At 50.6% G+C, this 25438-nt stretch overlaps 1 protein-coding gene across 1 annotated transcript in view; it reads left to right on the forward strand.

Moving 5' to 3' along the window:
• The first annotated feature begins 2443 nt into the window (after positions 1–2443).
• Positions 2444–25438, forward strand: part of Ergic1 (endoplasmic reticulum-golgi intermediate compartment 1) — a 64799-nt gene continuing 41804 nt past the window's right edge. The window contains exons 1-2 of the mRNA XM_052194638.1: positions 2444–2634; positions 22134–22195. Of these exons, the coding sequence (XP_052050598.1) occupies positions 2459–2634; positions 22134–22195 (238 nt within the window). The 5' untranslated portion in view covers positions 2444–2458. The remainder of the gene's footprint in view (positions 2635–22133; positions 22196–25438) is intronic.

The raw sequence follows: 25438 nt of genomic DNA on the forward strand, positions 1-25438 counted from the left end.
AAGCAAAACAAAGTAAACAATAAATCAAGCCTTTAAACCTCAATGTGGCACAGAGTTCTCCCAACCCCTTGTTAAGAAGCCTTTTTCATGCCCCTCCCCCCATTATAGTCACTAGTTTGATCTCTGACCCCACTAGTCCTTAGAATGTGTGTTTGGGAAAGAAGTCTCCTTTCAGAGAGTTAAAGTTAGCACATTAACATGGCCCATTAGAAAAAACTACCTACTGTGTGCTGTGCACAGTACTGTACTCTGCCCCACTTAATCCCAGCCATATTGTGTGTCAGGCCACCAGGGCTCACAGAAGGACATCATTTTGCCCAGCTCACAAAGCAACTGGTCAGATTCCAGAACCTGGGTCATGCTGACTTGTCCGTGGACTTCCGAGGACTTCCTCCACACACCTGTGTGGGACTCCTTATTCAGGCTGTTCCTATAGGCGGTGTGGACCTTAGCATGACCCTAAGCCAGACAAGGGAGTCCCAGGCCTGGCTGATGATTATGAAAGAGAATATTGTTTCCTAACTTTCTCACTGTGTTGCCGTGTTCTGTCCTGCATGTCACATGTGTGAAGTCACAGTTTCTGAGTGTCAGAGCTTTGGATCGCTTTCACCTTCCAGATCTATGGCGGTGACACAAGTGGCTAACTCAGAAATCTATTCCTTGTCGTTGTCATGGTGTCTGATATTATTTGTGGTGTTCTAAGTTTAAAAAAAAATTATAGACTATATTGGAGACAAAACCATGCAGAGAGCCGGGTGTAGTGGCACTTGTATTTAATTGGGAGGCAGAGGTAGGCAGATCTCTGAGGCCAGCCTGGTCTACAGAATGAGTTCCAGGACAGCCAGGGCTACACAGAGAAACTTGTCTTGAAAACCAGAAATAAATAAATAAATAAATAAATAAATAAAGTAAAACAAATAAGAATGAAAACACCCAGAAAATAAGACATACTCCATCCTTTCTCTTAAAAAATAGACCCTTCCCAACATTCCCCTGCCAGTTTCCACCTGAGGCCAGCAAAGCCAGTTTGGATATGTTCGGGATTCTACTCATGACGAACAGGGGGCTGGCTCCCTACCCTGAGTCCTTAACAGATCATCAACTTGAGTGAATGCATCTGCACACACGTGCTGACAGGCCTGGTTATTTACTCTGTTGCATCCAGTTAATTTTTGTCAATGTACTAAGACTTTCTCGGATGTGGTCCCTCACTTAGCTCTGTACTATCAAGGGGCAAAGCTGAGAAGGAAAGACTGGCCTGGAAGCAGCGAGACTTGTGCAGAAGGCAGAGACCGGAGGCAGGGAAGCAGGGAGGCAGGAGTTCCCTGCAGCCTTAGGAGATCCTGGATTACCTGGGCTCCTGGCTTCTGTCTGGCTTGGACCCACTGAGAACACAACCTGCACTTACAGGGCCTCATGTCCTGCCTCTTTGGATACTGGCTCTTGACTGAGTCAGCCCTTCAAAGGACTGGGGGTCAGGGCACCCACTTTTGGAAATGCTTCATGTCCACATATTCTGGGGAAGTGAGAGAACTCAGTCATAGGCAGGAACTGTGCTAAGCACTCTTGTGTTCTAACAGAAACTTTCTCAGAACAGCCCCCCCCCCCCCACCAGTTAGAGAAACTGAGGCACTGGATAGTGGAGTATGTTCCTCAAGGTCACAGCTAGCAGATGCTAAATTTTGATTTCTTTAAAAAAAAAACACACAGAAATATTACAAGAATCTGATTTCATTTTAATCCCAGGGGTGGGATATGGGGCTGCTTTAGACTGTCCACAGAACCTGACTGTGATTTGCCTTGTGCTCTATTCAGGGGCATGGTTTTGCCCACAGCAGACAGTTTCTGCAATTGTGTGACTTCTGGAATTCTGGGGACTTTTCAGAGTGTTTATTAATGCTAGTGACCCTAGAGGCAGGCTGGATTGTTGTTGGCTGCTGTTGGCTGCTGATGGTTGTGGTTCATTTCGTAGTCCTGCACACAGAAGAAAGAAGAAGAAGTTAGATATCCTGGGGGTGAGATGAGACTCGCCCCAACCAACTCGACACCCCTAATCAGCAGAAAGTAGTCTAGCGATGACATCGCCCCCTTTCCTCCCTATTCTTTTTTTTCCCTCCTATCTAGTGTTAGGAAGGTTTAAAGGGTGGAAAAGGGCTGAAGACAAAAGAACCCACAGACCAGCACAAGTCAGCCACACTGCCCCATACTTACTCTGGGTGTTTCCACGGTTCATCCTCTTCGCCCTGAATCAGGGTCTTACACTTCCATCTTACAGATGAAGAACCTTGGAGATTCAGAGAAAAATGTTTCTAAGCCACTCAGCTAAGGCACGGGTGGTGGAATACTGGGACTAGTGGGCAACAGAGATTCGAAAACCAGGCCCGGCGCCCGGCTGCATCCAGGCAATGGAATGGTATTTGGCGCTGAAAAGCAGTGATTTGTAAAGGTGGGAGAAGACATGGAGGGTCCTCAGTACGTGTCACTGAGTGTAAGAAGCTGGCCTACAGAAGCCGCGGAGCCACTGGTTCCACATGAACGGCATTCCAGAAGAGTCAGGGCAGCGTCACTACTCATCTGTCCCCAGTTCTCCAGGCTCATCTCGAGAGAGGAGCCATCTCTGAGTCAATATCGCAAGTAAGAAAATTTCATTTTTTTTGTAGAGATTCATTTTATCCATGACTTCTCCGAGACAACATCTTTTCTAAACAGAGAGGAGTGCCTGAGCCTTGGCGAAGCCATTGGCTCCTGCCACCCCCACACACAAGCTGCCCACAATTGTGGGCTCGGAGCTGGCCAAGTGTCCTGGCCCATTGAGTGCCTGGGCCCATTGAGTGCTCACGGCCCACCTCCGGCCCGGCCTGCCCCTCCCATCGATGAGTCATACCTGAGACTTCAACATGCTGGCAGCCCAAGCTCTAGTTTAACTTGGCTCTTGAGCAAAATGTACTTTTCCAAAAGACATTGATTCAACTCCACTTGTATTTTGCAATGCCTGGCAGGAGGGAGGCCGGCCTCTCCCCTGCCCCCAACACTAGCACATGCTGTCCTGGGGAGTGGGGCCTGCAGAACACAGTATCATCTCCCTCCTCCACCCTTCTCTCAACCCTTCCCCCTCATAGCCCTTTTCCTTATGCCAGCCATCCCCTGAAGTACCGATGCCTGCCTCTCTCCAGGCCCCCACATAGCACATACTGCTGAACTAAGTTTCATATGACCACAAAACAGGCCTGGAAGGAGAACTGGCCAAGACAAGCCTCAGCCTGTCCTGCCTTAGCCTATCCCACCCGGGAAGCCCATCTTCTGCAGAGCCATGGAGCCGTTGCTGTGGGTGCAGGAGGAGCAGGCTGGTGACACCCCAAGAACCAGCATGCACATCATGGGCGTGTTCTCTTCAAATCAGGTTATTTGGAGTGGGGGTAGGGGGTTGAAACCAGGGTCTCACACACTGGACCAAAGGTCTACTACCATTCTACATCATCAGCCTCTAAAAAGACCATGTTTTTAGAAAACCTACAGGAGTATGGGTTTATAGCAAAATTGAGTGGCAGGTAGTAAGTCCTCACACGTCCTGCTGCATCAGCATCCCCAGCCGGAGAGCACCCAAAGGCCATGGTTTATTACATCAGGGGTCTCTCTTGCATTCCATGTCCCTGGATGAGTCTAGTTTCTGTGACTTTGGCATTTGGGGTAGCTTCCTGGATGTCCACCTCCCCACCACCACCTTTAAAATGGGTCTGATCAGGCATGATCATGTGCAGCTATAATCCCAGCACTAGGAAGCTCAGCCAGGAGGATTGAGAGTTCAAGGCCAGCCTGGGTATAGAGTGAATTTGAGGGCAGGGTAGTGAGTTCTGCTTCAAAAACAAAACTAAATAATCAACAAACGTAGGAGTGCTTGTATTGAATCAGCCTCAGTGAATATCTGGAAGGTATGCATCACACTCCCATGCTTGTGTCCTTGGCAGACATTACTAATCCATCTCAGCATGCAGCATTACATCCCCATGCTTGTGTCCTTGGCAGACATTACTAATCCATTTCAGCATGCACACACTAGGTCAGGGCTCAGCCTCAGCTGCAGGGCCTCTACACTTGTAGACCCCAATCCCTTTCATGGAAACTTCCCTGGGCCACAGGGCAATCTCTGGACTTCAAGTCTCCATTGAGCACTGCGGCTTTCACTCAAGCATCTGCTCTCTTGCCGTGCTGTCTGCTCTGGGATAAGTGTATCATCTCACTGTCAAGATTCAAGGCTCAGTTCACAAGCTGGTTGTCCTCAAGCCAAATCGGATGCATAGATATTTGCTCATTGGTGGCCTTTTTCAAATTAGTAATGCCGTGTAAGACCTCCAGATCTCTGGGTTTCCCAGATCTCACAATCCTAGGACCCTTTGACCTATGAACCAGTTCTTTCTAGGGCCTCTCCAATCACTTCAGGGCCTACCTGGCCCATTTTCTCTTTATTCTGCATTTTCTGTTTTGGAGACGTGAGGTATGGTTGGCTTGATGTTTCTAGAAAGAAGATTGCTCTCCTCTATAAACATATCTCTGGGGAATTGGTGCTAGGCTCCTGGTTTCCCCTGTGGTTTTCCTCGGAACTGGAGCCAGGTGTGCCGGAAGCTGTGGAGGTAACTGCAGGTTGTGGTCACAGACCTCTAGCTTACATCCATGGCATCTGTGACTGTCACTGTCAGCAGGGCAGCAAACTGCTGGGCTCCAACACATAGCTCCCTACAGTCCCAGGCACCCGTGGCTCAGTGGGCCTTTAGTTATTTCAAGATGATATTCCTACCTCAAGACTGCAGGGGCAAGCACTGGAGATCCCGTGACGTGTGAAACAGCTCTCCATCCTCAGACAGTCCGTAGCTTTGAGGACGAGCTACCACCACCAGTGTAAGTGAGACAGCGTGGGCTGTGCTGGTCATCCCTGAACACAATACAAGGGCTTAATGGCCACATAGAGAAGGTGATGACAGGACTGCAGATGCATTAGAAGGGACAGGCGGGACAGCTGGCTTCAGCTGCAAGGGGGGGAGGTGAGCTGAGTCCTGAAGAACTACCTTGGACATCAGTCTGCGTCCCCCCCCCATCCCACCTGAATCTGCCTCCCTGCGTTCTGGGAACCTTCCAGGCGTGTGCTGCCCGCTGGGCCTTTGCCCCTGCTGTCCTTGCTGCCTAGAATGTTCTCCTTAGATAGCCACTTGGCTGTTGCCCCATTTAATCCAAGTCTCTATTGTCTGGCTCCTTGTCAGACCTAGCAGACAGCTCTCTCCTCACCCCTGCACTGTCTCCCTGTTCTTCAAATGCTTACCAGTGCTGACGCGTGCTCATTCACTGGTTGGTGTCACTCCTACCAGAGCTTAGATGAAGTGAAGGCCTGTGCAGCCTGCTTCATTCCTTCTCTGGGCTCCACTGCAGAGGACTGTGGGACGTCTCCTCATGGTAATACGATGGGCAGATTTCCATTTTTCAAGTTCACAGTTGCCTGTCAGCCCCACAATCAACCATCCCAACTGTGAAGGCTGACCAGACGGAGGCCCGGCCTTCACTAATGCACGCACGCGCGCACACACACACACACACACACACACACACACACGCACACACACATGTGCATGCTCACTGAGTGACCATGAGCCTTTCCTGGAACGGCCCTGTGCCTACGGCTCCTCCCACACTTTCCTCCAGACTCATTTCTTCTTGTCTTTCTATAATCAGGACCTCCATCTGAGCCTCTGCCTCTCTGGGTTTTCTGAGCCTTACTCTTATTTTAAAAATGGGGCTAAATCTAATTTTTGTGCCTCGAATTGCCATCTAGTTTTGAAGATCAGTTGAGGCAATTAGTTAGGACTCAAGCTCAGTAAGCCATTCATTCACTTCCGGGTTAAAACCTCCATCTGGTCCTTTCATCCAGTCCTAGCCAGAACTCAGCCTCCAGTTACTTCCCAAGATCACAGAATGCTGTCCAAAGGTGTTCTCAGGCTCTCGGCAGCCCTGAGCCCAATGACAGACCCAAAGGACATGCAGACTCCACTCAAGGGCACCCTCCGAAGCTGTCCCCACAGGCCACCCTCCCCAGTGGCCTCCTGCGTCTGAGAAACACTATCCGCAGCCCCCCTCACCCAGCCTGTTATTGCTTTTAAACCTGTTGGAAGTCCGCCCCTGGCGGGAAGCCACACACATGAGAATCTAGCCCAGGAATAGCTCTTGCCACTCAGCATGTAAATGCTGCCTGTATTTTTACCCCATGATGGGTCACTTTTGAAAGCCCCCGCTCAGGTTCTGTCCCTCTAAGAATACTTTTCCATTTATAGCATCTGTCCAGGGGGTGTAGGGCGAGGCAGCGCATCCTGTTTCACTGAGTTGGAAACGCATTGTGTGTGTGTGTGTGGGGGGGTTTCCTGTTCACTAGCAGGAAACCTCAATCGGGGCCAAGCCCCAGGTGTCTTTCTACTTCCAGGGTCTGAGCTAATCTGACTGTTACAGGCTGGGAGACAGGTGGGGGTTCAGGCCCCTTGCCAGCCTCATACCGCCAGGGTCCCCAGGCAGCATAGCACTGCGGTTCTGTGGCTCTGGGGCGCCCTTCCTCCTTCATTCACCCACCAATGTGGGTGAACCCACGGCCTTCTGTTAGCACGGGTTCTATAAGGGTACAGGAGGGCCGACCTGAGCTCGGGCAGTGAAGGCCCTGGGGGTGAGAACAGTTTGGGTGTGACCGAGGAAAATCATCAGGTGCGCCCCTTCAGTTCCTCACCAGAATCCAATCCCAATTCAGATTGCTGTGAACCTAGCCAAGTGATTTGTCTTCTATGAACCTGTTAATGGTGTTCCCTGGGTAGTGGGCAGGATTCAGCAGGATAGAAACAATCAGGTAGTACCTCACCCAGGGGACGGGACTGTGTGTGTGTGTGTGTCTGTCTGTCTGTCTGTCTGTCCTAGGCCTCTCTCATGTCCTACCGTTGACTCAGGGTAACTCAGGTGGGTTTAGACTGAAGGTCTTATGAAGGTAGGTTTCTGTTGACATCAGAAATGGGTGCATACTCTAAGTTCTCAACTCCTGAATGGTACTTAGTGACCCCCAGTCCACCGTGGGTGGGTCATCCTACAGTCAAGCCCAGCATCTGAGAATCCGATGGTTTCCTGGAGGATTCTGAGGGAGTGTGTGTGGACCCCACTCGGAGGCGTGCCACCCTTCCACCCACCTTCTACTTGCCTCTGAGGGGTGCTCGAGACTCTGGCTCTCCCAGTGTAGCCCAGCGGTGGGGTCAGGAGGTACACAAGGACGTGTGTGAGTGTGTGTGTGTGTGTGTGTGTGTGTACACGCAACTGCAAGCAGCGAGGGAAGAAAAGAGCAGAGAGGAGTGGCCCAGTGGTGGCCTTCCTGGAGGGTGACATTTGAATGCAGGCGTAGGTGAGGGAGTGAGCCCCGCTGCCGAGTTAACACACTCCAGATACAGGAAGTTTTGTTTACAGAGGGTGGCTATTGGTTCAGAAATATTGAATGGAAAATTGTAGCCGTGATTCGTATGTTTTAAACATGTCCGAAGTAGCACAATGAATCTCACCCTAAGGTCTGAGTGTCCCTTGTCTACAACATTCACCTGTATAATGACAGCCCATGGTCACTTAGTGGTCACCCTGGTCATCTGAGCCAATGTCGTGGTATCACGGGGCGTGTTTCAGTTAACCTTTATATTTTTAATAATGGTCCTAGAACTCATGAGTAGTGGCAGTGTAATGTTGAAATTACTCTGTTCATTGTTGCTGGCGTCTTCCTGGGGCTGCTTTTTAAATTAAATTTTTCATAGATATGCTTCAGAAAAGGCTATCTGGTTTCAGGGATTCACAGCGTGTTCCTTACAGGCAGGGGGACGGCAGAGGAGGGAACACGTGCCCAGTTCTTCCACAGATGCGGAGAAGTAGGAAGACTTCTTACCTCCGTGTCTCTTACATTTTATCCGTAAAGAATGGTCTTGGGTGAGGTAACAGAGAACCCACATGGAAGTGACTGAATATGTTTTGTTTTTCTAATGTCACGTGAGGACTGCAGATGTAAGCAGCCGCAGGGTCTGCTCCAGTAGCCCAAGGGTGTCGGCGACTTCGTCTCTGCTGCCTCAGCCTTGGGCGTCCTGTCTACATCTAAGATGGGAGGGGAGGGATGAGGATGGTATAGTTAGAGCAAGGAACACCTGGCCCTTTGGTGCTGCAATCTACAGCCCACTGCCCTACAATACTTCATAGCAAATGTCATGGAGACGAGACTCAGTGGGTAAGGTGCCCGTCATGCAAGCACGTATCTGCAGTGCCAGCACTAAGGATCCCTGGGGCACCCTGGCCAGCCTTGAGAGCCGAGTGGATGAGCACCAAGTTCAGGTTGACCTGTGTCTCAAAATATGAAGGTGGCGAGGGATCAGGAAAGCACTGGCCATCATCTTTTCCCCATCATCTCTTGATTTATGATGGAGATCTCGTCACTTGTTCTGTAGAATTCCCCATGATACAGATGTGGTTTTCTGAGTCCTCTCTCACTGGTGAGCTCAGGAGTCTTGGGTGGGTCCAGGGTTGCTTCTCTTGGCAAGGAGTTTTCTGGTAGTGCTGTGTGTTAGTGTGGGTGTCCCTGAGGCTTGCGGTGCAGGCCCAGCAGCCTGGCTTGTCTGTCTAAGGTTCCCACGCTCCACGGGGATCTCCTGGACAGGAGAGCTTGTGCAGGGTGAGTCTTCTGATCCTCATCGGTCTGCATTTACTGTTGGAAATCCTTCTGGAAGACAGAACTTTGCTCCGTCAACTGTTCCATGACCTAGAAGTAGATATTGTAAAAGATTCAAGATAAGTGTTTTCCTTCTAGCTGGTGGCCTAGCATGTTTGTTCAGCAAGGCTGTGGTTTGCAAGGCTTGGTTTACATTACGTTATTTGATATGTTATAATCATGACCATTATCAAATTGGCCTGAACATGACACACAGTTGAGTGTCACCTATTGATATGTGCATACAATTATGTCACCATAGCCCAGAGCATGTCCATCACTCCCCAGAGCTTCCTGTATCTCCACCTGCAGTCATCTCCCGGGACTCTAGATTGATTGGCATTTTCCAGAATCTAATATGAATGAAATTACCGCATCTGAATCTAGTTAACTTTACCCAGCCTACACACACCTATCCACACAGTATCCCACGGTGTGGATGGTCCAGACTTGATGTGCATGGGCATCTAGGTCGTTTTCCTCTTTTGACCAATAGAAGTAAAGCTCCCTGAGTATCCTTGTGCACATCCCTGTGTGTGTGCAGTTTCTCAGTTCTCCTTGGTGCATGCCTAGCATGGTGTAGCTGGGTCATACAGTGAATGCGTGCTGTGGTTTTAATACAGTTTAACTGTACGTGGCTTACGAGGCTCAGCTCTTCGGCATGTAGATGTCAGGACTGGCAGGTGACTAGGGTCCTCCACTTAGCAATCAGCGAGTGCTTTTCTGCAGAGTGAATCAATCAGTTCTTCTGTCACCAGAGAGTCTCAGGCTCAGGCCTCTTCCGTGGGAATTAGTTAAGGTCTTTTTGGGGGGGCGGGGTTTGAATTTTTTGGATTTCAAGACAGGATTTCTCTGCATAGCCCCTAGCTGTCCTGAAACTCACTTTGTAGATCAGGCTGGCCTCGAACTCAGAAATCCACCTGCCTCTGCCTTCCAGAGTGCTGAGATTACAGGCTTGCGACACCACAGCCCAGTTTAGTTAAGGTCTTAAGGGACTATATTCACTAACACAGAGACTGCACGAGCATAAAGGAACTTGGCACCTTTCCGTCCGTGTCTCTCATTCTCTCTCTCTCTCTCTCTCTCTCTCTCTCTCTCTCTCTCTCTCTCTCTCTCTCTCACACACACACACACACACACACACACACACGTGTGCTTCTTCTGTGCATACCTGGAAACTTCTCCTTGCCATGTCTCCACTGCAAATCAATCTAACACATGGTCCACCAGCAGTGGACCAGATGTGGCCACACTGTCATGAATGGAATTCTACACCCCCATAAACCTCTTTTCATAAATTACCCAGTACTTCGTTAAAACAACAGACATTTAACTTTTTAAGAACTTGCTGAATTCTTCTCAAATGGCTACACAGTTTTATGTTCTCAATGGCAATGCATGAGAGGTCCAACTGCTTGAATGGTTTATAGTTCCATCTCTCATGATCGACATAGTGACAACTCACCGTGGTTCCGGTTTGTGGGTTTGTGTTCTCCCGAGTGACTTTGATGCTACATCCCTTCAGGTGGTTTTGGCATCAGTAAGTCTCTGTGAGTGTATTAGATCAAATCCTTTGCCCACTCACAGTGTGGGGCTTTCAGTTACTGAGGTTTGAGAGTTCTTTACCCTGGACTTCAGTCTTTTATCAGACACGTGATTGACATGTGGTGTTTTTTTTTTTCCCCATTCTGTCTTGTATGTGTTCTTTTTAGACACATCTCTTCCTTAAAGAGCAGAAGTTTTTTGTTTTTATGAAGCCTGGTTCATCAACTTTTTCTTTCATGGAGTGTACTGTATGGTGTCTCGTTTGAAAAAAGTTCCACCCAATCTCAAATTACAAAGATTTGCTTAGGGCTACTGAGGGCTGTGTATGTAAACACCCAGGCAGAGTTGTTTATAATGACTGTAAGAGGAAAACCACCCAGATGTTCATGGACACAAACATATATACACAATATCCACGAATCAGGTACTACTCAGATCTAGAGGGATGCGGGGTTGACAGGTGTCAACGTGGCCGACTGTGGTAAGTATGCCAAGACAGCGTGGGTCAGGTGGTGTGAGTCTGTCCCCGCCAGGGCTTGCCTAAATCTTCTAGAAGAGAAACGAGCAGATCTTTGTGATTGACTGGAGGTTTTCTTGTTTTGTTTTTTAGACAAGGCTCCATTTTTTTTTCTTTTTCAGAGTTGGAGCTTTGCCTGTTGTAGGAAGGACTTTTACATGTCAGTGTGAGTCTTAGAACCATCCTGTCAGTGTCTGTAGACATGCCTGTGGTGTCTTGGGTTGGAAGTAAATTGGACACAGAGATCAGTTAGGAAGGAAGTGACCTTTGCTAACCTTGACCCATTGCCTGAGTGCACATTCCCACCTTCTTAGTTGTCAGTTTCCATGAGTGCACACATGCACGCACACACGCACACACTTGCCTTACACTTCTGTTAGGTTTGTCCTGAATATTTAATATTTCTCTCAGGAATTGTGGATGTGGTCATCTGTTTACACTTCTGTCTCTCCTTAAGTATAAATTGCTGTCACCATTCTCCACTGTGCACCCAACACCCACACAACCCAGTCCTTGCCCTTGGCTGTTTCCTTTTGTGCTTTAGGCGGATCCTGGTGTCCCTAAGAGTTCCTGTTCCCCTTGACAATCGTGCCAGCCTCCACTACATGGCTGCTCTCTAGCCTGGGCTCTATCCCTTTCTTTTGCCCAGGGGTTTGGCCTGGCTTCAGACATTTGCTATTGTAGCTGGTACTACAGTAAGCAGGCTTCTGCTCGAACCCTTTCACAATTCAACCTCAAAAATACTCATTAGCGGGTGAGGCCTTGCAAGCCCCAGGGAAGAGTCCAGGACGTAGCTCACGTGGGCCACCATAGGCTGCTGGGAGGCTTGTAGGGAGGTGTGTGGCTGCCGCAGCAACACCTCTTCCTCTTCAGCCACACTTGGTGTTTGTGGGAAGGGAGGAGGAGAAAGGCCAGGACTCTGTGGTCACGATGGGTATTCTGGGACTGGAGAGGTCACGTGTGGGAAGATGGGGCAGAAGTGGAGGCCGCTAAAGCTGGAGGCCATGCAGAGGCTACAGAGCTCCGTGTGGGTACCACGGGTGTCATGGCAACAGCTCAGGGCCTGGGCTGGAGGGAGAAAACCATATCCATATTAAGGACTTGAGCATCACGCAGCAACACATGTGCTCGCCATCACACCAAACCCTCCTCTGCCCTCAGCCTGTCCCCTCCGCCAGGCAGGTGTGTGGCAGCCTGGGTAGAAGGCAGATGTCCGCAGGCAAACCGAGTTCAAATTCTAGCTCTGCATCAGGGCCGAGATGGGAGGAGACACATGACCTACCACATAGGGTTAGGAAAATGATGAAATAGTGAGTCAAAGTCTAAGCCTGAAGCACAAGTGAGCCCTCATCTCGGGGGAGGTGGGGGAGGGGACGGGGAGAGGTGGGGCAGCGCTGTGATGATTCTTATCACTGCTTCTCACTCAGCCTGGACTGTCTCCAGCCAGGCCGTGTCCCATCCACAGGACACAATGGTAGGAGTGCATATTACCACGTGTAATGTCCCTTCAGGGTTCCTGTAGCCACAGCGGTTCCAAGGCTCACTCTCACCATGCCCCTCCGGCCTCGTGTTCACACATCCCTGCCCCGCTGATGCTCTGCGAGATGAGAGAATGACTAAGTGAGTGTGTGTATTCCGCCTCACCCCCTGGCCCCACACCAAGGGCTTCACCAGGCCAGTGGGCAGGGCTGACCAGGCCAAAGGTCCAGCTAAGTGTCTTAACAGCTATTTTGGGGGACAAATGACCCACGACCCAATGACTTGCTCCTAAATATCATGTCATTTCATTAAGCTTTGGAAACAGTGACACCCCAGGCTCCTGCCTTGGAGCCGCCCACATCCAAGGAAGCACAGAGCTACTGAGATTTAACTGCAAGAAGGGGAGAAGGAGGCCCAGGGCGTGCAGTTAAAATAGCTCGGCTGAGGCATTGCCCTGTGGAAGGAAGTCACAGATGAAGTCTGCAGTCCTTCCAGCAAGCGCTTCCCACCAGAGTGGAGCTGGCGCAGCGCGTGTGTTTATTTTGAGTCAGGCTGTGGCCCCCTCCCTCTCTATAGGCTGGAGGTGGACTGCAGATTGGATTTCTGTGAGTAAATCCTGCTTCTCACTGATTGCCAGCGCTGATGTTGACGTATGTTCCCACAGCAGCATTTCCTTCTTAGCACTGAGGGAGGGCTTGCACAGTGCGCTGTGAAGCAAATGGTGCCCGTGCTTGTGACCGTGCCTTCATGACAGGCGGAAGGCAGACCCAGGCGGTTTGATACTCTTCCTGTGGGTTTCTTTGCCCAGTTTTTCCACATGAACTTTGCCTTTTCAGATGCAGAGTGAAAACGACCAGGAAGCCTTCTTAATTCCAGGAACATGGTGTCTGTGAGGCCATCAGGGCCATGGCTATGAGTTCACTAACCAGAGCAGAGCCCCTGAATCCTCAGAGGACACAGGAGGGTGGGGAAATGAGCCCCTTCCTTGATGTTAGTTCCACAGAGAGCAGGCCTTCAGCTGCAGGCCTGTGGACAGTGGTTGTCGTCACTCTCACTCCTGGAGTTGTCTATGCAGCTGCAAAGCCTCCACACACTAGGTGCCCCCAGTACCTCAGCCCTAACAGGTGACCAAACTCTGGGAGATGTAGCGGCACCATCACTCCTCACAGATTCCCTGGCCTGCAGCTCCTCAAGAAGCTGCCAGTCTGTGATGACCCATCTTTACTGTCAGTTTGATGGGATTTGGCATCTCCATGGAAATACATGCATCTGGGCGTGTCTCTTTTTTTTGTTTGTTTGTTTGTTTTTATTTTGGGTTTTTTGTTGTTGTTTTGTTTTTTGGTTTTTTGATTTTTTGGTTTTTTGGATTTGGGTTTGTTTTTTTGAGACAGGGTTTCTTTGTATAGCCCTGGCTGTCCTGGAACTCACTCTGTAGACCAGGCTGGCCTCGAACTCAGAAATCTGCCTGCCTCTGCCTCCCAGAGTGCTGGGATTACAGATGTGGGTCACCAGGCGGATTTCTGAGTTCGAGGCCAGCCTGGTCTACAGAGTGAGTTCCAGGACAGCCAGGGCTACACAGAGAAACCCTGTCTCGGAAAAACCAAATCCAAAAAACAAAAAACAAAACAAAACAAAACAAAAAAAACCAGATGTGCACCACCACCGCCCGGCTTGGGCGTGTCTTTGACGATGCTTTCCAAAAGGTTTAACTGAGCAGGGAAGACTCAGCCCTGAAGGTGAACAGACAGTAGCACCCCGGAGGACCTGAGATTCCCAAACTGAATAACAGGGAGCTGAGTACCGGCATTTAGCTCTCTTGGCTTCACGCTTTACTGCCACGCCTTCCTTACACAATAGGCTGTGTCCTGGAACCAAGAGCCAGAATAAAATCTTCTTTTGCTTCCTCAAGCAACAGGAAAAGTAACTAGTAGCTGTGGTCTTTAACTGGCTCTTTGCTGGGCCCTGCAATCCCCCTGCCTCAGTTTCCTGAGGTACGCGCTACTGTGCCAGGCTCTGTGGTAAATGCTCACACTGGTAAGCTACTGCTCTCAGGGCCTCTGGTTGATTGAGCGGGTAACAGAGGGTAGCTGCAGGGACAGTTCTAGAGCTGAGAGAGGTGATAACAGGTGGCCCCGGTCCTGTCTGCCCACCTCTCTGCCCGCTCCAGGTCTTGCTCCCTCCCCTTGGCTTCTGCACCTGGGCTGGGCTTTCTTCAGGCTAGGTTGTTCTCTTGCTTTAATTTCAGTTTATTTTGCCTTATTTAAAAAAAAATTTCCTGAAATCTCCATCAAATGACAGTGTGCCCTATGCTGCCACTGACTGTTGCACCTGCCTGTCGTGTTTCAGGTCCTCAGTTGATTTAATTTTGGCTTTGTTTTATTTTGTTGTTGTTTGGCTGATTGGGTTTTTGGTTGGTTGGTTTAGAGTGTGTGTGTGTGTGTGTGTGTGTGTGTGTTCAGTCTTGTAGGCAGAAGTTGGCATCAGGTGCCTCCTCCATCAGTTTACCCCCCCTTCATGTATTTGTGTGCTAGTGTGCATAGGTGTGTATGCATGCTTATACTGGGGGATACATGTGTGTGTACACACACGTGTACATGTAGAAGCCCAAGGCTGAGGTTGGGTATGTTCCTGCATCGGCCTTCTGTCTGTCTCTTGAAGCAGAGTCTAGAGACAGGAACGAGAGGTGGACCACGTGCCCCCCAGTATTTATGTGGGTTCTGGGGATTTGATCCTTTTGGCTGTGTGGTAAGCACTTTAATTGCTGAGCCATCTCCACAGCCAAAGTTTATTTTGTGAGATCTCTCATTGAACCAAGAACCCTTCATTTTGGCTACACTGGCTTCCCAGCGCTGGGAACCACCTGCCTCCGTCCCCTAGTGCTGGGGTTACAGGTATCATGAGCTCGGCTTTTATGTGCGGGCTGGGTTTGCTGGTGTGCTGAATGGCTCGTACCCTGAGCCGTCTCCCCACGGCCCACTGCTCTCTGCTGGGACAGGGTTTCACTCTAGCCCAAGTTGACCTGGAATTTATGACCCTCCTGCCTTAGCTTCCAATGTAGCCTAAGTGTCCAGTCTACAAGTGTGGCCCTTCCTCTGGGCTCCCAGAGCAGCCTTGGGCCTCATTCTTTTGATGAAAAGGGTATTGCGTAGCCTGTGTTGGCCACAGACTTGCTATGTAGCTGAGGATGACCTTGAACTTTGGATCCTCCAGCCTGCATCACTCAGTTTATATGGTGTTGGGTGGGGGAGAGCAAACCCAGGGCTTCACCAATGGTAGGCAAGCAATCTACAAACAAACCAACACCCCTTTCACTTGGCTGTTTTTGTTAGGTTTGGTTTGTTGTTGTTGTGAGCCTCACTGTAGTCCTTGCTGTCCTGGAACTCGCACTGTAGACCAGGCTGGCCTCGAACTCACAGAGTTCTCACCTGCCTCTGCCTCCCAAGTACTGGGATTAAAGATGTACGCCACTGTGCCCAGTGCTGGGTCTCCTTCTTGTGTTGATCTGCTCATTAGCTGAAAGGCTAAGATGAAAAAACTCCCAGGCTAAGGGACGGGCAGGAAATGAACCGACTCTTCCCCTTTCTGTGTGTGTGTCTGAGCAGTGACAGATCATGAACCTTTCTTCTTAAGTAGAATCAGAGAACATGAAAACCAGCATACAGATCCCTTCGTGATACTTCCTCTCTGAGCTCCATATGTGAAATGGGACCAGACCCAGCTCAGGCTGGCCCACAGAGTCAAATGAGAACAAGGTGAGCCTCAGCACATAGGCGGCAGCAAGCATCCTGTTTCTCTCCCGTATGCTTTCCCCTTTCCTCCACATTCTCTGAGGCGGAATGGCTAAGACTGATCGCATCACCACTGAGGGCCTGACTAATCGGAGCCAGAGAGGAAGCACAGCTCACTTCCTCATCGGTCACATGCTGGGCTTCTCACTAGCCGGGTGGAATGGCCTCCCGGTGAGCCGGCTTCCCAGCGACAGTCAGTCCTGACTCACTGGTTTTGTGGTTACCTCTGAACCCCATTCCTTTCTGCTCTCCCTTTACCCCATCACCACTCTCCAGCTTGGGTCTGTTGTGTGGGAACCGATCTCTGTCACTTGTCACAGGTGGCCTCTGCTGAGTGACCCACAGCTCTGCTAGGCCAGCAGCTTTTTGAGGGCAGAGACCATATCTGCGTTGGCCGGGTTTCCTTTCCAGACCTTCTAGAACCCTGCTGCATACGGTCCATGCTTAATATATATTTGCTGAACAAATGATGGATTTTTGAAGTGTCTCCTGCCTGCCAGGCAGCATCCTTGGAAAAGTAAATGATGGCGCTTCGAGGCCATTCTCGGATTTGGCCGTGAGGGGGCAGGGCCCGGTCCTCAGAGTGGGGTGTGGGAAGACATGGCTTGGGGGCTCCACACCAGGCTCTGTTTCCCAGGAGCTCAGTGACACAGGGATTCCTTCCACCTGGGCCTCAGATGTCCCCAGGAGAGTGGGACACCAGCAGTCAGAGAGGTGGGTACCCACAAGAAAGCTAACCGTGTGTGTGGAAGGGCCCACTCTGGTCTGGAAGTGGCCGTTCAGCATCGTGACTTCTAGAGCTTTGCCTCCTGTGCTTTGGTCTGGGTCTCACCTCCCTGTTACAGCGTGATGGGACATCTGCCTGTCCCAGGTCCCCCAAGAAGCCGTACGTGCAGCTTGCCCCGTAACACCCAGCAAGCACCGCACCTCTAATTCGGGTGCCCGCAGGGACCAAGCTTCTTCCCAAAACAAATTTTGAGTGGCGTTTTCATTTGAATTTTTTTCCATCTGAATTTTAAAAATAATCTCTACTCGTTGTGAAATAATTTTATACTTATCCCCAAATTGCAAAAATAGCAGAGTTCCCGAATGCCCTTTACCCGAGTGTCCCCAAAGGTCAACATCTTACATCATGTTCTGGGCTGGATCTATAATGTCCCTAGAGGCCCAGTGTTTAAAGGCGTGGTCCCCAGGACAGCAGTGTTAAAGCAGGATAAGAGGACTCCAGTGTCATCTGCGGACTCAACCACTAGTGGCTTTAGAGCTCAAAGCTTTTGGGATAAAATGGCTGAGAAAGTCACTGGGGCGGTAGGGGGAGTTGTCCTGGAAGGGAATCTTGTCCCTTGCTTTCTGTCTGTCTGATGACTTCCTCCTCTGAGATGAGATGCCCAATTGGCCCCTAGGACCTAAGCACAGAAGCAGCTAGACAGGCTGAGACCGACCTCTGAAGCCCTGGAGCCCTGAGCCAAAACAGACCTTTCTTTGTGAAGCTGATCTTCCCTGGTATTTCGTCACAGCCATGGAAAGCTGTCAGACATAACCATAGTGTCACCATCAAAACACGAACACTAACATTATATGGCACTACCAGCAACGCCACGGGGCTTGTCAGGTGTTATTTCTAGAAGAGGAAATCTATTGTGATCCCACACCAAGTTCAGTCATTATGTCCCATAAGTCGCCTCTATTTGGGACGGTGCCCAGGTTACATTTATAACCTCCCACCTGTGACACACAGTGGGCATCTGTCATTTCTACCAGCAGCTTCTCGTGATCAGATTGAGATGTCTGTGGTGGACAAAGATCCCCATCCCTGAGGCAATGCTAACAGAACGCATCAGGATGTCATGTCATGACATGGTAGTATCTTCCATTGGCATGATGTCTTCGGAGTTTCTCCCATTAAAGCTGCTTCCCCCACCACACTTTATAATTAGTGTTTTACGGGGCAGTGCTTTAGAGCGGCAGCAGCATCCATGCCTCTGTTCCTTCAGCCTTGTCCGTTTCTTCCTCTGACTCCACAGAGATGCCCGACTTCCTGTTTTCCCAGGGCTCACCATCTGACTCAGCCTTTTGAGTCTCGCATTCTCTGGCTAGCAGGAGCCCCGTTACACCTTCTTGCCTCTGGACGCCTAGCCCCATTGTTGAGAAGGTTCATGCTATCACATTAGCTTGTCTAGGAGACACAACATCTATTCACTCCTAATAGGCTGCTGACAACAGACCAAATAAATACCTCGGAGCTTAGCTTGCTGAACCAATGAGTTTAATTGGGGTTACTTAGAGTTGTGTGGAGGTGTGGCGTGGGTGAGGAGCTGCCTAAGCTTCCCTGTGGCTTCCCCTCTTCCAGCAGCTCTTAATCCCTTGTGTATCCTGAGGGGAGCCTTGGATCATTGGTCCATCCATGCCTCTTGAACCCTTTCTGTCAGAACTCCTCAGAGCCCAGAGCCCACCCTTCCCTCCATGATGGAACATTAATGGGTGCTACCTTTTGAGTCTCTCTCGGGTCATCACAGCTGATGTGATTTCATGATGGCGATGGTCACGTTCTGCCCAGAGCACAGCGGTCCCCAGTGCTGACCTAAGCAGGTGCTCCTGCCTTAACTTGTCCTTCTTCCATTCAGCTCAAGCATCAGCCGTTTCTGAATCCTCTGTAGATCAGGTTCTGGCTGTTAGCTGTTGGCTGTGTCCTTGTGCCGTGTGAGCCCTGTCTGTGAAAAGAACTGAGCATAACGTGTGAGCATAAGAAGTGTGTATAACGTGCATGTGGCTGCACAGACTGAGATGCTGAGTTCACACTCTTGCCTCTGTTTGCAGTCAGCCATCTGCACTAGGGTTTCCCTTCCCCAGTGCTGAGGCCCCTGGGCCCTGCCGTCCTCAATGCTGTACAGACGTGATCCCCGCTATCCTTGATGCTGTACATACATGGTCAACCCCCTCCATCTCCTTCCCTCCCCTTCTTGCCCAGACTAGACTCTGATGCTCCGCCCTCCGCCACCTCTTGCTCCTGTTGAGCAGCCTCTAGCCAATCACAAACTCCCGGTTTGGAAACGGTACTTCACATATTTCTAAACCATGATGCTGGTTTTGGCCACGGGACCCTGATGGTGACATGGGCAGAGACAGGCTGGGTTGTAGTCCCCACAGGGCACTCCTGCCCTTCCTGTCTTCATCTGGAAGGCACCTGTCAGGTCTTTAGTTGTACCTCTTTGCTTTTCATCCAGGGAAACTGAGGCCCAGCAGTGGACAGGGATTTCCAAGACCATCTCCCTGCCTGTGGCTTAGCTGTCTGCTTGTCTCTGGAGTCCCACGTGGCTTCCGCCAGCCCAGGTGGCTTTTTAAAGATAGGCTGCCCGTGTCCTTCAGCTCTTCAGCCCACAGAGTCACATGCTGGGCTCCCAGCCGTGCCCGTTTATAAATGCCTCTTTGTCTTGCATTATGTTATACAACATTTGAGAACTGGGACATTCTGTGTACAGTTCCAAATTCAAGGTCTTTTTTTTTTTTAAACTCAGAACATCTGGCCACTCTAAGCCCATACCCCCCGCCCCCCTGGCACCCCGGCACTCCCTAACCTGACGCACATGCTCCTAACGTGTGAGGCGTGCGAAGCCCTGTGGGTTGCTCATGTACTGCTCGAGGAAGAGGAGCAGTCTAGGCAATGATGCGGAGTTAACAGGTCCTGATAGATGTCACTCTTCCGCCACCAGCAGCAGAGAGGTTGTTTTGGACCCATGTACACTTGGCTGGCTTCCTCCCCAGTGTGCTGCCTCCCAGTGTGCAGTCCACAGCAGATCAACTGCCTGCCCCATCCGCACCTTGCCTGGGAGCCCCTGGCCATGACCTGACACTCAGGGACTTCTCAGGGGACCTCTCTGCCTCTTGCTCTTCCCTCTCCCCTGCTCCCCAAATTTAAACACAGCATCCCAGGAACCCTACTTGTGTCCTGCTCTTGGTCTTTGCAGTCTTCCCACCCTAGGCTGCACTTTCCCTCCCTCTCCCTGTGCAGACGTCACTTCCTAGAAGAAGCCTCACTGGGACCCAAGGGCTATGCTTCCTCCTGTGGCATCTCTAACTTACCCGCCTGAACTCTCTGAAGTTCCCTACCCACTTTTGTGTCTTGTAAGCTGTGTGTTTACAGGCTGTGCTGTTTAAAGTCGTAGGGACCCTATCAGTCAAGTGAGGCTTAATAGGACTGGCGAACACAGTAAGCACTTTTGGCATGCCGGGCATGATTCTAAGAGCTTTATATGCAGCCGGCCATTTGACCCTCCTATGGCCGCAAAGAAGGTGAGGGCCAGAGAAGTTCCATGACGTGCGTAAGATGACATTCAATGCTGGGATTATGCCTGAGCCTCTCAGAGATTTCTCCAGATTGGAGGTGTGCTCCTGAGATGTGAGGTGGTCGAGTTGTACAGACCTCCCGGGCACTCAGCCACACCCCAGCCCTAAGTGCTAATCACAGAGCAGACAGCAGAGAAAGTGTCAGCCTTTAACCTGGCATCCCATGGGAGGGTTTCTTTTCCCCCTCCAGGCTCATATGTAATTAGCAGAGTAGGGTACCAGCCTTGATTTAGACAAAGGCATAGCAGGTGTGTTTGCTTTCCCACCCACCAAAGTCAAGCCTTCTGGCTTGAGGGTGCGTGCACTTAGGGCCTGTTGACAGAACTCTGCTTTAGGAGATAGTGCTGCTCATGGCCAAGGGAAAGACAGAAAGCCAAGTGCGCGGAAGCCTCCCATGGGGACTCTGTACCAAATCCCTCACAGACAGGTTTTTCTTACCTGTCAGTGGTAACCTTGAGTTTATAGATGAGGAAACAGACCTCCCCCCCCCCCCGCCCCCCACAGAAGTAAGACCACATGACAAGGAAGAGCAGTTAAGATTTAAACCACAGAAATCCGGGTTCCACAGTCCTCACCCCTACTTGACTAAGGGCAAGACAGGGTGAGAATTAAATTTGATTCCAAAGCCCTGCAGTCCCCATCATATCCCAGGACTTCCCTAGCCCTGGTGATGTGTTTAGGAAAGAAAAGCTAAGGCGGACAACCAGAGGCAGAGCCAGCCTTTCCTCCAGCTGACCCTACCTTATCCTGTAGGCAGGACCTGTCAGGGAAGACGGGGGAACGGTGGACCAGGACGGGGAGGTGGAGACAGGAAAAGGGATGAAGAGATGGCATGGGGCAAGAAAGCCACACCATAGTATAACAGTGTCAAAGAGACACAGCGCCTCCCACTGGCTCCGTAGACCCAGGTGTCCCTTCGGTCCACTGTGCTGTTACCAGGCAGCGCTTAACCACCTATCAGCCTGACTAGGGACAAGACCTCACAAGGTCCTTTGTCTTCGGGAATCAGTTACATTCTGACAGAGGCAAGATCTACCAGGAAACACGCACAGGTATAAACATGTGTAAAAGAATGGCTAATGAACTTGGGTCGTCATGGAGACATGATGGAATGTAGCAGAGGGATGTGTTAGGTGTGCTGGTTAGATTTATGTCAACTTGTCACAAACTGTAGTCACCTGGGAGGAGGGAACCGAACCTTAATTGAAAAAATGCCTCTATAAGGTCAGGCTATGGGCCAGCCTGTAGAGCATTTTCTCAATTAGTGATTAATGGGACAGGGCCCCACCCATTGTGTATGGTACAATCCCTGTGTTGAGGGTTCTGGGTTCTATAAGCAAGCAAGCTGAGCAAGCCATGAGGAGCAAGCCCGTAAGCAGCACCCCTCCATGGCCTCTGCATCAGCTCCTGCCTCCAGGTTCCTGCCCTGCCTGAGTTCTTGTCCTGACTTCTTTGGTGATAAACAGCAATGTGGAAGTATAAACCAAATAAACCCTTTTCTCCCTAATGTGCTTTTTGGCTGTGGTGTTTCATGGTAGCAATAGAAACTCTAACTCAAACAGTAGGACCCTCATCAGCCCTCTCAGAGGAGGCTGGAAAGGACTCTTTGGTAAAAGCTGTGGTTGCTGACCCAGGTGGCATGCCACCAACACCCCGTCTCTGCCTCAAGGCTTGTGCCCTACACCCATCTAATTCCCCCGTTTCTTCTCCACAGGTTTGACATCTACAGGAAGGTGCCCAAGGACCTCACGCAGCCGACATATACTGGTGCCATTAGTGAGTAACCGCCCTTCTCACCGCTAACCCCACCCTCTGCCTAGTTCTCAAATAGCCATGCTTCCACTCTGCAGAACTCTGGAGCAAGGAGGAAAGAAGGAAAGACAGATGGGAGGGGAGATGTGCCTAGCATTCCCACGGGCCCTTCGCCTCTTTCCGTGACACGTCTCTGTCCTGGCTATCTAACCCTGCAAGGTAGAGTGGCCAGCCATGACTAGAAGGGTGCAGAAAAATACCAGTGCAGGTTCAGGATCCCGGATCTCAGAATCCAAAGCTATGTCTCCTCCAGCCAGAACTCTGAGTCCTGGCATGCACTGTAAGTGGACAGTCCACCCCTGGCCCTGTATGATGAGTGGCTTACTTCCAGGCCGTGGGGATAATTGTGTGGGAAACAGGAGTCGCCTGTTTAGATTTGGGCTGCATTCTCCTAAAATCTAAATAGAGGCCAGTGAGATGGCTCAACATTTGCTTTGCATGCCTGACAGCCCGGAGTTAGAGCCCCAGAACCCATGGCGGAAAGGTATGTGTATGTGCGTGTGTGCGTGTGTGTGTGTGTGTGTGTGTATGCGTGTGCGCGCGCGCGCACGCATACACACACACACATCATCATCATCATCAAACAATAGCAGTAAATTAAAAACAAAAATTTAAAAAGTAGCCTGGTAGTGGTGGCCTATGACTTAAATCTCTTTAATCCAGCATTTGGGAGCCAGAGGCAGGTAGATCTCTGAGTTCAAGGCCAACTGAGTCTATAGTGATCCAGTTACAGGACAGCCAGAGCTACACAGAGAAACCCTGTCAAAAAAAACAAAAAAAAAACAAAAAACAAAAAAAACCCAAACCAAACCAAAAAACAAAAGAAACAAAACATAAAAACAAAAACAACAACAACAAAAAAAACCCACTACCACCACCACCAACAACAACAACAACAAAAAACCCCAACAATAGCAAACCAAAAAAGTCCAAGCAAGCAGATCAGAGGTATGGGAGGGAGGCTTGCTTTCACCTTCCTGCTTTTGAAACAATTTGAATTGTTAATCATTTTAGTCACTAAAAGAAATCACAAACTCACTTTGACTTAGTTCAGTTGGAGGAAGCAGAACATCTCCGCAAAGTGGCCATGTGCAACCCCAGGTAGGGAAGGTTTAATCTGAGCCTGAGCCTAGCGTCCTGTCAGCAGGACAAGAGGACCCAAGGACTGGAACAAACTGGAGCATAGGACAGCGACTCTGGTGGTCTCGAACCCAGAGAATTAGAGGAAAGGCCTTTGAGTCTGTCCTAAGTGAGCTGGAGAGAGGAGACAGGCTCACTCAGGAATTCTGCTAACCCTGTGAACACCCCTCTCTCTCTCTCCTCAAGTGTGGGGCGGCTGTAGCAACTCACTTCCACAGAGAAGAAAATAGACACGTGAGATGGTAGCTTTCCTGTCAGGAAGGAGGCCTGCAGATGGCCGCTCAGCCGTGGGAGGGAAGTTGGCGTCACCGCCATTGGTCGAGTGGATGAATGAACGCCTGATGTGACGTGCGTGTGTCTTGCTGCTAAGGGATCTTCCCCACTAAGCTACAACCCTGGCGGATGTGACAGAGCAGCGGGGTCCCAGCCTGGGTGGGGGGGGACTTCTGCCAGATCCCTGAGGTACGATGACGATGACTCTGACAGAGGAGCACGGCTAAGGGAAGCCGAGGGAGGAGGGAAGGGTGGATTATAGAAGGACTCGGAAGGAGTTAACATGGGGCAGGATCCAAGATCTGTCCCTGCGCAGAAACAGCCTTCCTGGGAAGCTGGGGAAACCTGCAGCTGAGTTAGGAGATGGCGGCAGTGTGGATTCCTCCACACTGACAAAGGGTGACCAAGTACCATGATCATATCGGGTGTGACCAGGGCGTCTAGGAGAAGCTGGGTGGCCACAGCCCTGGCTTTGCATCCATTGCTGTTCCACAACAGAAAACATCCCCACCTCACCCCCCAAAAAATAATACTTAGAACAAACCCAAGTCACCAGCAAGTAAGTGGGTAGGCTTTGGCTTCACGCCTCAGATGCTTGGTAAGGGGAGGTGACTCATCCAAAATGTCACTGCTTACAGGAGGGGCAATCAGGCTTAGGTCTTGGATGCCCCTGGATGCTTGGTATGGGACAGAGAGCGTCCCAACTGCCCCAGCCTTGCCATGTGAATGAAGACCAGGCCTTAGTTCTCAGGTAGATTGGTGACCTTTGGGGATCTCCACGACTCCCGCACTCCCTCTAGCCCCTCTCTCCAGCTGGGTTTCTTAAAGCAGCAGATACCTTCTCCTGTTGTGAGGAAAAGATGGCTCTTCCTGGCTGTTTGCAGGCCTTCCCTGTCAGGAAGAGCTGGCTTCATCCTCCTGTGTAGCACCTATGTGTCCTTGGGCAAGTCGTCGTCCCCCCCCCCCCCCCCGCCCCAGGAAAAAGACTTGCTTAGTCTATGAGAAACATGACTCCTGTCCCACTCTGTGCCACCAATAGCAGGTCACCCTCCCTGCAGATTTCTCCAGTCTTCGTTGCCCAACCTGTTGAACAATCAGGTATACACTTTCCTAAGATCCCAGGAGGTGCCTGCACTGCCCTGCCCAGGCACCGGCTGTGCTGTGTATCCGTCTCCCTTGTGTCTGCTGCTGGGTGCACCTCTCCCACCTCCACCAGCAGCTCTGCCTTCTATCCAGCTATGTCCTGTGGCACCGAGAGCAGCCGGCCTGATTCTAACCTATTGACACACAGATAGATGTCCTTGTCGAATCTTCTGTGGTGTTACTATGAGGTAGCTCTCCAGGGTTTAGGAACACTTAGTCAAAGGGGGCATATATTTTTAACTGTTTAAAAAGTTCTGCCTGGCAGCCCTCAGGAACGTGGTTTGATGAGCTTTTCCTTCCACGAGGGGAAGGCCTGAGGCATGGGAAGCCAGCCCTTAGCTACCTTGTAGTATACAAATATTTATTGAGCTGGACCGAGGGCCAAGCCTTGTGCCAAGTGCAGGGACAGTGCTGATGAATGGGCTTCCATCTTCATCCTTTAGGCTTAGGCAGCCGAGCCAGGCAGGCCAACTCAGGCCTGCGCCATCGCATTACGCTGTGGGGTGGCTGCTATTAATAGCTGAAGGAGACAGCAAAATTCCGGGGCTCGAACGTCAGCCTGTGGACTTTATCCCCTGCCCTACACGGCTCTTTCGACCTCAGAGGACTCCTTGGCTTTCCCCCGGGATGTAAGGGTCTCAAGCTGGGCCC

The sequence above is a fragment of the Apodemus sylvaticus genome, chromosome 10 (genome assembly GCF_947179515.1).
Source record: "Apodemus sylvaticus chromosome 10, mApoSyl1.1, whole genome shotgun sequence".
NCBI lineage: Eukaryota > Metazoa > Chordata > Mammalia > Rodentia > Muridae > Apodemus > Apodemus sylvaticus.